This window comes from Telmatherina bonti, assembly GCF_933228915.1.
Source record: "Telmatherina bonti genome assembly, chromosome: 23".
Taxonomy (NCBI): domain Eukaryota; kingdom Metazoa; phylum Chordata; class Actinopteri; order Atheriniformes; family Telmatherinidae; genus Telmatherina; species Telmatherina bonti.
In genome coordinates this window covers 18,909,509-18,924,023 of record NC_136632.1, presented here as the reverse complement: position 1 = coordinate 18,924,023, position 14,515 = coordinate 18,909,509, and the positions used below count along the sequence as shown (strand labels likewise).

At 38.9% G+C, this 14,515-nt stretch overlaps 1 protein-coding gene across 1 annotated transcript; it reads left to right on the top strand.

Annotated features, from left to right (window-relative positions):
* Positions 1–8,690: 8,690 nt before the first annotated feature.
* LOC306773367 (angiopoietin-related protein 5-like) lies at positions 8,691–10,481 on the top strand (the record flags this gene model as incomplete). Its single annotated transcript, XM_079263155.1, has 6 exons — positions 8,691–8,696; positions 9,012–9,036; positions 9,143–9,228; positions 9,406–9,523; positions 9,710–9,895; positions 10,207–10,481. The coding sequence occupies 6 exons, from the start codon at positions 8,691–8,693 to the stop codon at positions 10,479–10,481; spliced, it is 696 nt and encodes a 231-aa protein (XP_079119281.1).
* Positions 10,482–14,515: the final 4,034 nt, after the last annotated feature.

Genomic DNA, 14,515 nt, shown 5'->3' with positions numbered 1-14,515 from the left:
TGAAGAGCAAAAACAGTTTTATACATTTTTTTTTTTTAATTTACTACAATCAGCAATATTGAAGAAATGTGAGTATCGCAATTTAAATCGAATCAGCATCCAAAAAATCGGAATCAAAGCAAATTAGGACACAAGCATATCGTTACATCCCTACTATTTTTGCATGACAGCCCAACAATAAATCTCTCATTCATTTTCTGAACCACTTAGTCTTATTATGGGTTGTGGGAAGCCGAAGTACGCTGTGGACGGCTCGCCAGTCCATCACTGGTAACAATAAATTAGAGAAAAATGTTTACTGAACAAATGAGAGAAAAATAATTGGGTAGAACTAATCATTAAATCATTGTATGTTTGACAAGGGGAATATTTTAAGTTCCTGACAAATGCAAGTCTGCTTGGTTTTTCTGGCTAAAAAGTCCAAACAAATGCAAAAATGAACCCCCTTTCTTTTCCTAATTCTTCACCTTGCTGGAAAACATGATTTAGTCAAGGAATAGTAGGAAGAAAGTATTGGTTATAAATGCTTACAAATTGTATATCATGTCACAATGTAAAATATTCTAATTTCAAGGCTCACTTCAACTGGGAAGAAATCGAAAGGAAAAAAAAGACACAGGTAGGAGGTTGCTCGCATTCACCCCTCTTTCTTCATATATAGTCACATAAATCACACATTGAACAACCTGATAAACATCTGCAGGACACTGTGGGACAGAATTTTTTTCCCTCTGCTGTGAACATGTTCCAGTGTTTCATACAAAAGGAGAGGATAAAATGACTCAAGCTTCTTTCTTTGTCACAAATGTGCAGAACTTGAACAGCTTTCATCATGGCTGTTGCCTAGATACTTCTAGGTTATTTAGGGCAATTCTGAAGCACAGAAGAAATCAGTTGGACCCCAAGACTGTCTGCCTGATGACACACATTATATTGGGATGTTTGAAATAACACAAACTTTTAAAGTTGTGTGATGGTCTAACTCTAGTTTTTCCACTCCACACCCTCCTCAGCAATCCTACCAGAACATAAAAACTTGTCAGGCATCTATGTGGATGGAGTTTAGTTTTCTAATTGTGGCTATACAGATTTTCTTTGGGTGGTCTCACTGTGCATGATCCCAAAAACATGTTTTTAAGCTAATTGCTAATTCAAAGCCGACTGTGTCTTTCATAGTTGTTTGTAGTTCACACATTTTTGCTATTAGGCAATGTTGTGACTTATTTGAAGAATGATAGAAGTGTTAATGACCATTCTTAATTCATGGGTTAATTAATAGAGGTTTAAGTTAAATGTTTGACTGAAATAATTTGATGATTTAATAGTTAGGAAAAATGAATCTGTTCCAGACATGAAACTAAAGAAACCAAGCATGACATCTGCTGCTGCACTACACACAGCTAGCCAGAAGACACACAATTATCTGTTCTGTGACAGTGCTGACCACAAACCTGAAACGTGCCCAGAAAACAATGTTGCCGCACGTAAAGAAAAGCTAAAGAAGATGGGCAGGTGCTTCATATGTTTATGTCCAAAACATATAGCCAGATTCTGCAGAGTAAAGGGAGCAACATGTGCCTCATGTGGAGGAAGACATCACATTGCTGTTTGTGAAGAAAATGACTCACAAATAACAGCTCCTGAAAATATAGATACTGTCGTTTCATCAGTCATTCCACAAGCTGATAAGATGAAGGCTAACAGTGAGAACACAGTGCTGCTACAGACTGCTAAGGCATGGGTATCTGGTCCTGCAAGTCGAAAAATAGTGCGTTGTTTGCTGGATGGAGGCAGCCAGGGATGCTGTGTGCATGAGAATGTAGTGAAAACCCTCAACTTACCTGTAATCAGACAAGGGACATTTAACCTCCACACCTTTGGCTCCCCTGTCACAACAACCGTAAAGCGCAACATAGTTAAACTCTGCTTGGAGAACATCTGGAATAAGGCCCACAGTATTGAAATAGAAGCAGTTGTGACACCTCAAATATGCACGGCCGTGATGCAGGTTCCTGGTGATCATATCAAGAAGGAAATGAAGCGGTCTGCCACTCGCAGATTTTAGTGGAGATGACAAACTTGAGCTTTCTGTGCTGATTGGCTCTGACTACTACTGGCAGGTCGTCACAGGCCAAGTGGAGAGATTAACAGAGTCTGGTTGCATTGGAGAGCACCTTTGGATGGACAGTTCAAGGTCCAGTATCAGTCTCCAGCATGTCTGAGACCACCTGTATGCACGTCCAACTAAGTGAAACCGCACAGCTTGAAAAACAGCTGCATGCATTCTGGGAGCTTGAGTCACTTGGTATCACATGTGAAAAGACCGAGAATCTGCAGAATCAAGAAGCTCTAGGGCAGTTTGAGGAAACCATTACCTATAAGGATGGACGTTATCAAGTGGAGCTGCCATGGCGGCAAGATCATCCTCCTCTTCAGGACAATTACGGCATTGCAAGAAAAAGGTTGGAAGGTTTGAGAAAAAGGCTGAAGGGCGACGTTGCACTCTACAGCAGATATAATGATGTGGTGCAGGACTACTTAAAGGAGGGAATGGCTGAAGAAGTCCCAAAGGACCACACAGTATCGTCAGACAGCCATGTATACTACTTACCTCATCATGCTGTACTAAGAGAGGATAAGATAACAACCAAACTGCGCATTGTATTTGATGCCTCCTCCCATGAATATGGAAGTCCCTCACTCAATGACTGTCTTCTGACAGGACCAAATCTGAACCCAGATTTGCTGAGTATTTTGATCAGATTCAGACTGCACGAAATCGCATTTATGCCGGACATCAAGAAAGCATTTCTGCAGGTGTCACTCAAAGAAAGAGATAGAGATTCAGTGAGATTTCTGTGGTTCACAGGCTCGCCAGCTGAAGAGGAAGAGAAACCGTGAGTGCTAAGAATGACACGAGTTGTGTTTGGTGCCTCCCCGAGTCCGTTCCTACTTGCAGCCGCCATAAGAAAACATCTGGAACAGTATGAACCAAATCACCCGAAGGTGGTAGAAACCATCCGAGACTCACTCTATGTGGATTATTTTATTGCAAGTACAAGGAAGGTACCAGAGGCTCATTCACTGACACTAACGGCAAAGAACATAATGACAGCTGCTGGTATGGATCTCTGCAAGTGGATGACAAACTCTCCAGAACTAAAGGAAAAATGGCAGGAGAGCCAACTGGACTGTACTGCTGAGCATGAAGCTCATGGATCAATCCTGAAGGTTCTGGGTTTAGTGTGGAGACCAGCAACTGACGACTTTGTGTTTGATCCAAAATGTGTGCTCACAATCTTGAAGCAAAAGAAAAACACAAAACGAAGCGTCCTGCAATCAGCTGCTCGAATATTTGACCCTCTTGGATTCTTGACCCCTTTCACTGTCAGAATAAAGTGTATGTTCCAGGAAATGTGGGAGAGAGGCCTGAGTTGGGACGAAGAGCTACCGCCTGACCTGACAAGGAAATGGCAACAGTGGTGCTCAGAGCTTCCTCAGCTACATCAGCTGTCCATCTCAAGGTGGTACAAGACCTTTGTGCAATCCCAGAACAGTAACACTTTAAGGCTGCATGTGTTTTGTGACTCAAGTGAAAGAGCTTACAGTGCAGTTGCATATCTACACGGAGAAACGAAGGATGGAGAAATGACAACAAGCCTAGTTGCATCCAAGTCCAGAGTGGCTCCACTCAAAAGAATGACACTTCCACGTCTGGAACTGATGGGAGCTGTTATAGGAGCCAGGTTAGGAAATACCATAATGAAATCACTGCACCTGGACCGGACCCAAATAAGACTATGCACAGACTCAACGATTGCACTGCACTGGATATGCAGTTCCGCTCAGAAATGGAAACCCTTTGTGGCAAACAGGGTTATGGAAATTCAGTCTCTGTCAGATCCAGAATCCTGGTCACATTGTCCAGGGAAGGTGAATCCAGCAGATCTTCCCACCAGAGGACTAAGTGTACAAGATCTAAAGCAGAGTGAACTGTGGTGGGAGGGCCCTCGTCCTTTAATGTTCAAGGATCAGTCAGCAAAGGTGGTGGACAATAGACTGGATCCTGAAATTGACTCTGAACTCAGATCCAAATACCAGATTACTGTGCAGCTCATTAAACAGGATACAAGGCATCTCATACCAGTGCTATGCCTGGAGAGGTATAGTAGCTTGAAAACAGTGTTAAGAGTAACAGCCTGGATAGGGAGATTTATAAACAACACACGTAGCAGTACAAAAATGTGTGGTGAACTAACAACAGAGGAGATGCAAGGAGCAGAAAACTATTGGATCAAAGTGACTCAGCGTCAGAGTTTCTGCCAGGAGATCAACCTGCTCAAGGCTGGAGAAAGTCTCAACACTGACTCTAAAATAAGAGAGCTAAAACTATTTCTGGATGAAAATGAACTGCCCAGTGTCGGAGGAAGGCTTCAGCTGTCTGATTTCACCTATAGAGAGAAACATCCATGGATTCTGCCTAAAAAGAGCAAGTACACAGAAATGTTGGTTCTGTATGAACATGAGAAAATGATGCATGCAGGTGTGAGAGACACTTTGGTACAAGTCAGAGAGAGATATTGGATCCTTAAATCAAGACAACTGGTACGTCGAATTGTATCGAGGTGCACATTTTGCAAAAGATTTAAGGCAAGGCCTGGACAGCAGGTTACTGCCCCACTCCCAAGAGACAGAATAACTGAGTCACCACCATTTGAAGTCACAGGTGTGGACTTTGCTGGACCGCTCTGTGAAAAGGAACAGGAATCCATGAGGAAATCTTATGTAGCCTTGTTTACTTGTGCAGTAACAACAGCTGTACACTTAGAACTTGTCTCTGATCAGTCCACTGAAAACTTCCTCCTGGCATTAAAACGATTCATCGCAAGAAGAGGACTGTGCAAGGTGATCTACTCTGATAATGCCAGAACATTTAAGAGAGCTGATCAAGATTTAAAGGCACTGTGGCTGACCATCAAAGATCCTCAACTGCATGAGTTCTTCTCAGAAAAGGGTATCTCTTGGCGATTCATCGCAGAAAGAGCAGCCTGGTGGGGTGGATTCTGGGAGCGTCTCGTGCGCTCAGTCAAAAACATCCTGAGGAGAGTGCTGAGGAGAGCAAAGCTCAAATTTGAAGAAATGTGTACCATATTGACTGAAGCTGAAGCAGTAATAAACTCACGACCTCTCACCCATGTGCACAATGACATTGATGAGCCACAGTCTTTGACACCAGCACATTTTCTAGTGGGACAGAGGCTCATGTGTTTGCCGCCCAAATCATTTCCAGCAGAGACACTCCATTCAACAGTCAAGAAGGATGAAATAACTCGGAGATGGAGATACAGACAGAGACTTATTACTACATTCTGGGACAGCTGGTGAAAGGAATACTTGTTGGACTTAAAGTCGGCCCATCGCTGTGAGACACCCCAACCCTCCATGCTGAAGGTGGGGGATGTAGTACTCTTGGGTGAAGATAATGTACTGAGGCAGTCCCGGAAGCTGGGGCGAATCAATGAGCTTTTTCCAGGCCGAGATGGTCTTGTGCGTTCATGTGCCATTCGCACCAACACTGGAACTGTATTAAGAAGACCTGTTCAACTGCTATATCCTTTGGAAATTTAGATGAACTGTAGTTCATCGTCGGGGAGGATGTTGTGACTTATTTGAAGAATGATAGAAGTGTTAATGACCATTCTTAATTCATGGGTTAATTAATAGAGGTTTAAGTTAAATGTTTGACTGAAATAATTTGATGATTTAATAGTTAGGAAAAATGAATCTGTTCCAGAGCTTGGACATAGGTTAGTGCGCCCAGATTTGTTTTTGAGAACTTCATTACCCACAAGGTATATGGGTCAGGAACGCTTTGCTTCTATGATTTTTTGGCGCAAACGGGAAGTAGTAATGAATATAACAAGGTAAAGTGGAATCGAAGATTTTTCTCTGTACCTGTGATCTAAGAGTTCACTAAACAAACGTTCAACCGCAAGCCAGAGTCTCGTCTCATCCTTTTTTTGATGAAGTTCGCTTGCACTACAGTAACAGGCAATACATAGTCAACTGTCTGGAGTTTATTGGCAGTTTGCAAACAATGTTAATTTGCATTACCGTCATCAACGGGCAAACACTGGAGTATGGCTCAGGACAGGAAGGCCAAGGCGGAAAATAAAACCAACCAAAAACAAACCAGACCTTAAATTGTCCATTATATTTCCTGAAAAAGATATGTTCTTGCTAAACAAAATCTACATTTGATTTTATAATGTATTTTTTGGACTGTTCTGTAACATGTCGGAAAACTTAAGATGCGCCATCATTGCTTTGAATCTTTTGCCACCTCTGTCCTTTTTGTCTCATATTTTTTTGCATTTAACCAAAACAAAAAGTGTACTGTACTATGATGTCCAGTATGTCCCAACCTTAGCCTCAATATGACCCAGTTGACTCAATGGCTTCATGCAGTCATCTTTTCTCCCACTGCACTTTCCATTCTGTAGTCATCTTCCTCTTTTCTTTTTGCCCTCAGCCTTTGCCATTGCTCCTTTATCCTACCTTTAATAAAACCTTGCTTCCACTCACCATATACTCGAATAACAATTTTTGCCTTTTCCTTCTTTCTCTTTTCTGCATATTTGTTTTCTGTAAACCCTTTATGAGCTTGCAACCAAAAAATATCTATGTTGTACCCATAATTTGAATTTGATACAATGTTTGTTATATTTCTATTAAAAGATTTAATTTACTGTCTGATTTTTACCTCCACCAAGGAGTTTAAGTCTGACCCAGCGTTTATCTGTTTATCTGTTTGTCTGTTTGTTTGTGTTTAAAATAACTAAAAAAAAATGATGGCCTTGGCGGAGGTTTGTGCTCTCCGAGAGCTTTTCTAGTCTGTTCTGCATTCTGGCCGACTTGAGTCTGAACCATAGAATGTATATAAAAAGATGGACGTAGCCTCCGTGACATCTGAATGTTTTATACACTTCCACATAGGCTTCACTTGTAACCGCCGGAGGTTGCCGCTTGGTCTGAACAGATAACTTACCTTATTTGTGTTGTGTCCTCTGTCCATTGTGTTGCTAATACCCCTGCTAACATTTCTGTTGGGAGTGATAAGTCATCATTTGATATTTTCCCCGTTTGTGCTGCTCCACAGTAGAGTTCAACAAAATGTAAAAGCTGTCAATACGTTGTGCCCAACCTGAACTTCAAACAAATCCCTTACCTCTTGTCTTTTTTTCCAGTATTGTGAAGTTTTTTACTTGATTGGGGAGGATCCAGGGTGAAACTGCTGAAAGTGGCACAGATGGACTATTTAGCTTTTGTAGTTGAGCTGCTCTTTGCATTAGTCCAGGGGTCCCGAACCCTGGTCCTCAAGGACCTGTGTCCTGCAGGTTTTCCAAGTGTTCCTGCTGGAACACACCTGACTCAGACTCAGACAAGCTCTGCACATGTTTGCTAAATACACATTGATTTGAATCAGGTGTGTTGCAGCGGGACACTTGGAAAATCTGCAGGACACCGGTCCTTGAGGGCCAGGATTGGGGAACCCTTCATTAGTCCATCCAAGACTCTTGTTCTTTTCCTCTTCCCAACAAGGTATAACTTCTATGAGGTAATTCCGACTGTATCCCCGTAAATTAACATAATAGTTTAATTCTAGCTGAATTCTTCAAAGATCCATTAAAGTATTTTCCATCTCAACTTGAAATGATGCAACTGGGGTTGTTTTGACTGCAGCCATGATTAACCGCATTACTTGACTCTATTAAGTATCTTTTTTTACTAGATGGGGGGTTGATGATTGTCTTCTGCAGATACATTTCTCATGAGTGTGTCATAAATCACCTGTTCCTTAATGGTCATTCTTCTACCTTGCTTTTGGTAGTGGTTGACCACCACATAAGGTCCATTACTGCCATCTTCTGCTCTGGAGTGTGAAACATTTTCTACAAGCAGGCTATTAATCTGTGGACTAAGGTCAAGAAAGCTATTCCATAAAAACCAGAAAGAAACCAGGCTCTTTCAGGTAATACAAAACTGGGCATGATAAACTGCAGCTGCAACAGGGATTAATTTCTACAAGCATCGCAGCTGGTGATGTGCTGTTGTTTGGACACACAGCAGAGCTTAAAAATGCTAAACTAATAAACCTGAAGGAAAGATGAATTTGGCCTCCCTATGTGTGACATGAAATCTTTTTTGATAATCAAAGCTGTCAGGATTCTTCCTCCATGACACGTGGATAAATACAGCAAACAACAATGAAAGTTTGTACTGAAGAGTGAAGTCAGCTAAAACATTTGCTAAAATGTAAGAAAACAATCCATATATGTGCAGATATTTAAATAACTCAAGAAATGTTGCCCTACCTTTTTAACAGAAAAAGTTATTTCTGTCTCATTTCAAGAGCTGGTCATAGAAGTGGTCATGTGTCTGGATGTTGTAGCACTTGTCTTTCTTGTTTGTTTCAGGAACTGGAGCGCTTTTCCACCAGTAAGAGGTGAAACCAGATGACCAGGTATGAAAAATTTGTATTTAAGTCAATGTGTGAGTTCTTTGTTTTTGTTTGTTTGTTTATCTTGAACATTTATCACTTGTTGGAATGAGGAGTGGCAGTGTGGCCTGTCTTTATAACGTGCTGCTTCTGATGAGGAATTTCAGCTGGGATTGAAGGTCCATCCACGATGCAGGTACGTGTTTGGAGCGCAGCAGTGATTATCATTCAGGCAGCATTCCTAACTGTGAATAATTTTATTTATCAAGGGCTAATCTGAGAGCTAAAACAAATGTGTCTTACATCCAGGTCAAAATGAAGCATCTGCTTGGCAGTTGTGGGCTGATGCTGGTTCTCCTGAGTTGTGCAGAAGCAATGGTAATTATAAGAAAGTTTATATATTCCAGACAGAAACAACATAAATCTACTTTTTGCTGCATGTTGTTTGCTGTTTATAGTGCATTTAAACAAGATAAAGGCTGACATTAAAACTTTTTCTTTGTATCTTTAGGCAAAAGTAGGGACCTTTCCTCAAGGTAAAGAGTATGGTAATATGGTTTATTATGAAGTAATTGTATCAAAGTCATTGCATAAAATGTTGATGGATATACTTTTGTCCTGTCATGTAAACCTGGTCAACAGACTGCACACAGATTCAGAATGATTCACCAAAAATTGCCAGTGGGGTGTATTTCATCATGCCTGTTAGTGTACCACACCCCTTCATGGTATGAAACTTGAATGGTTAAAACAGTTTTTAAATTACGTGTTTGTAGCTTGAAATTCAGACTTTGAGCTCAAAACCTGTGTTTTTCTCTTCACATCTGACATTTGTAATATAATCAAAGTTCTTCTTAAAAGTCAACAAAGTCTAACACCTGTTGTGTGTTTGGACCTGTGCTCAGGTGTACTGCGAGATGCGTTCAGATGGAGGCTGGACTGTGTTTCAGAGACGCAGCGGACCACAGCAATCCTTCAACAAAAACTGGAAGGAGTATGAAAGTGGTTTTGGAGCCTTGACAAGTATGTAAATAGTCCTGATTACAAACACTGCTGCAACTCCCCAGACGTCATTTATAGAAAACTTTCAGACAAACATAACTTTTAGCAGCTTAGAAAAATGCATTTTTAAAGGAATCTTATTTCTATTTTGGTGCAAACGGTGGAAAGCTGAATCCTTTTTCTTCTGTGATCTGTTGTTTCTTTCAGAGGACCACTGGCTCGGCTTGGAGAAAGTTTTTTATATGACAATTCACAAATCCAAGAAGTGGACCTTGAGGGTAGAGCTGGAGGACCATACAGGTGGAAAGGTGTTTGCTGAGTACAGCAACTTTTATCTGGAAGATTCCAGAACAAATTACAGATTGCATGTTGGGAAATACAATGGAAATGCAGGTAATGACTTTTAAAAACATCTGCATAGGAAACGTATTTACACATTTGAATCAAATCATGTTTGAAGGCTTGATGTCTTTATTGCAAATACAGAACCATGTTTAAGGTTTTATGTGTTTATGTCAGAATGATGTGCGATTATGCCTTTTTTCCCCCCATATAAATATCTTTCTATCATCTGCTGTCAGTACAGGAGTAAGATTTAACTGTGTGTGCTGAGGAACCAACTTCCCTCTGTGTTGTGGTGTGTTTAATAAGAAACCCTCTGAAATCCTGAGGTTTACAAAAAACTATTTCAATTTCTTCTATAGGTGATGCCATCCGTGGGGCCCATCCAGGAATCGACCAAAGCGGCTTTGGCTTTAGCACCTTCAACCGTGACAATGACGGCTGCTCTCCATGTATCTTTGATGGCACTGCTGAATGGCAGTGTGCCTTGTCAAAGGGAGGCGGCTGGTGGTACAGCCAGTGTGGCTCTGCTAGTCTAAATGGCGACTGGTATAATTCAGGCCTCCACTGGCTTACCTGGAAACAACCTGCACCTTACTCAATCAAAGCCACCAGAATGATGATCAAGTCTGTGTGAGAGGGGTTCTGCCTGTTGTACTTTTAGGGTATTTCTAAATGTTGGTATTACTTATATTCTTGCACATGTGAATGCAGGAGGTATTTAGAGGAATTTGTGACATTAAAACACTCCCTCACTGCTGTAGGTCTCTCCATGGCAGTTTCAGTTTCCAGCCATTTTTCTTTTGTAAACTGTTACAAGAGTACCTTGTCTCAGTTGTTGATTTTTAAGGTGAAGGGTCATGTTTGCTGTACTGATTCTTTAGCTCCCAGAATGGGTTTAAAAGCAACATAAATAAAACTAAATGTACTTGTCTGTGTGTTTCTGTATGTGTCTGTTTTATCAGTTTTTGAGATTTTGTTATAAGGTGTTGAGTAATGACCGGTTCCTTTTAAGAGAAAGTGTTTCTGAGATATTTCAGAGAATAAAATACAAACCATGCTTAATCCAACTCTAAACTTTAGAAATGAACACATTTTTAATTGAAAATCTCCTGTAGTTTTCCTGTAAATTGTATGCAATGCAAGAAGTGGCTTTTTATGCTTTAAGGTATAAAATGTCACATCAGAGAATAAGCAAAGATGTTCTCATAGATTTAGGGATGCCCTCTCTGGTTTTCAAATACCTCCAAATGGGAGGTAAGAACCAGTAGAATAGGTATTAGGCTGGTTCCAGTCATATTTATCTGATAGATTTCAGTTTGTAAATGTAAATGATGAGTCTTCCTCACACACCAGGGTAAGTCATAAATTCTTGTCTAAATTAGTGTTTGTTTTCTTTTTTTTGCTTCAATTCACTTGTTGCATCAATTAATAGTGACACTATATTACACTGCTCAAAAAGATAAATGAAACACTTAAACAACACACTGCAACTCCAAGTCAACAACACTTCTGTGAAATCAAACTGTCCACTTAGGAAGCAACACTTGTTGACAATCAATTCCACATGCTGTTGTGCAAATGGAATAGACAACAGGTGGAAATTATAGGCAATTGGCAAGACACACCCAATAAAGGAGTAGTTCTGCACTACTGATTTAAATAAAGAATATAATTATGTAATCCTTTAATTCATGAAATAGCTGAGTTTGTAAATAGAACAATCCCAAAAAGGATAACACAAAATTAAAAAAAAAAAAAAAATCTCAAATGAATTACAAAAGGAATTTGAAATTCTATTCATTCAAAAGAAGATTATACTAAAACATTTTTGTCAGGTGCTGAATGAGCTACTTGGTCAAAACAAAAGTTTATTGGTCAAACCTGACACATAAATACAAAGATGATGCTGAAGTACATGACATGTTGCAGATCACTTGAGTTGGTTGAGTTGTGACTTCATGACAAATAAAGTTTTGAGAGGCTCTGAATCACGAAAATGTCTGATATCAAGTTTATTTACTGCTTTGAAGTATTTAAAGCAGATGCTGCCCTCCTTGAGCCGAGTTCTGCAGAGGTTTTCTTACTGTTAAAGGGGAGCTTTTTTCCTTCCCACTGTCACCTTGTGCATACTCAGGATGGGGGATTGGAACGAAGACATGACTCGATACAATCAGTTGGTTTCTATTATAGGATATGTACGAATTGGCTTGAAATGATGTGTATGTTGATTTGTGTAAAGTGCCATGTAACAACATTGTTGTGAAGTGGTGCTATACAAATGAAGCTGAAGTTGAATTAAAGATGTCAAAGAGTGTCATCTTCTAGCTGGGTTTGTCTAATAAAAAAGGAATTTCTGGCTCTGAAGGTAATAGGCTTGAGTTGCTCTTTTTTTTTTTTATCAAGTGAGAAATCCTTAGTAAAAATAGGTGATATTTGATCAGAGCAATTTAAGTTAATTGCATCCTACCAATAAAAACTTTGATGGTAGAAATTATTCTGAAATATTAGCCATAATTTCACTGTAACCATGAAGTGCCTCCATAGCCCCCTTGCTTCGAGAGACACATTTTGTCTTTAAGAGAGACAAAGACAAGAGAAGATAAGAGAGATCCACATTTTAGATTTTACCTCACCAAAATATATTGTGGCACAACCAAAACGAAGCTACTCTTAACTTCCCAGCAAAACAATTTTATTCCAAAGTTTTTCAAACAAGAACCCTTTAACAATGCAAAAAATCTTAAAATAAAAGAACAATAGGTAATTTAAAAAAAAAAAAAAAGAAAAAAGTACCAGTACATAATCAACAAAACAAGATACTTTTGAAATATTGGAAAAATATAGATGAAAATAGAATAAATCGAAGCACCAGTGTAAATTTAAGTGAATGTTGTTTTTTTTTTTTTTGGGCAAAATTCACAGTATTTGTTTTAGAACAATATTTTATGCCTTTGAACTCCAATTCGAACTCCGATGATGGCACACATGTGTCCTATGAAGGCAGTGTGGATAATTTGTCTATAAAAAAGAACACGTTACAAATGTGACTCAATTCTCATGGTTCATTAAAAGAGCCATTTCCTTCTGTTGATTTAACTTTTCCTTTCTGTCCGGCAGCTGCGAGCCATCAGGCAAACTAATGAATTAACACAAACATGAGGATAATCATGATGGATGCAAGATCAAATTATCTGGTAAAGTAGCTATATGAGATGTCTATAGATGATGATTACTCCAATTCATTCTTCCTTTGAATAATAACAAATTTTAAAAAAAAGTCCCATTATTGGAGGAATATACCGACCACCCTACTTTGATGATGAAACATTTAGAGATCATTTTGAAAATGTTCTGTGTTCTGTGTGTACCCTTCCCTCCCCGCAATAGTCCCTTTGTTAAAATACGAGAAACAATAGATCCCACAGTATCGTGGGCACAGCTTATTCAGTGCTGGTTTGTTGCTAAGCGCTGGACCCTGTTCTCCAACTCCTCTGATGAGTAGAAGAGTTGAAGTAAGAGCAGAAATGGTCCTTGAAGAGCTGAGTCCAACAACTGATAAGTTCACTGGTTACTGAGAAAAGTTAGTCAATTATTGACAATATAATAACTAATGTACAAAATACTTCCTGTAGAACAGGTGTAATATACTCAGATATCTCAGATCATGAACCGATAATAGTTTTTACAAACTGGATAAAAAGACATTCAGAACAATGTAAAAGTTTTTCATATCTTTGCAAATCTAATTCAACACCTTAAAAATAACAACTGGGATACTATAAATGGCACTGCTGATCCAAATAAAGAATATAATTATTTAATTCTTTAATTCATCAAATAGCAGAGTTTGTAAATAGAACAATCCCAGAAAGGATAATAACACAAAATGAAATAAATAATCCATGGATTACAAAAGGAATTCTAAAATCTATTCATCTAATAGAAGCTTAAACTATACAAAGAGTAAAAAAAAAAAAAAACATCCTAGTATAAATAAAACCACATATGTAAAACAAATTAACTTTAATAATACAAGCTAATAAATAAATCAATTTTACCAGCCAATTTAGATAAAAGCCTCTGGGGATAAAAAATTTCCGTCATGTGCTGAATGAGCTACTTGGTCAAAACAAAAGTTTATTGGTCAAACCTGACACAAAAATACAAAGATGATGCTAAAATACATGACATATTGTAGATCACTCGGTTTACTTGTTGGAGTCATGACTTCATGACAAATAACGTTTTGAGAGGCTCTGGATATCTAAAATTTCTGCCATCATGTTTATTTACTGCTTCAAAGCATTTAAGATGTCGGAGAGCACCATCTGATGGCTGGGTTTGTCTAATAAAAAAGGAATTTCTGGCTCTTTGAAGGGAATAGGCTCGAGTTACTATTTTTTTTTTTTTTTTACCAAGTGAACAATCCCTGGTAATAAAATGTGATATTTGATCAGAGTAATTCAAATTAACTGCATCCCACCAATATAAACTCTGTTGGTAGAAACAAAGTACCAGCATAACATCAACAAAAGAAGACATTTTTACAATACTGGAAAAATAGAATAAATCTAAGCACCAGTGTAAATTTAAGTGAATGTTTTTTTGGCAAAATTCACAGTATTTGTTTTAGAACAATATTTTCTGCCCGTAGCTGTATTAACATAA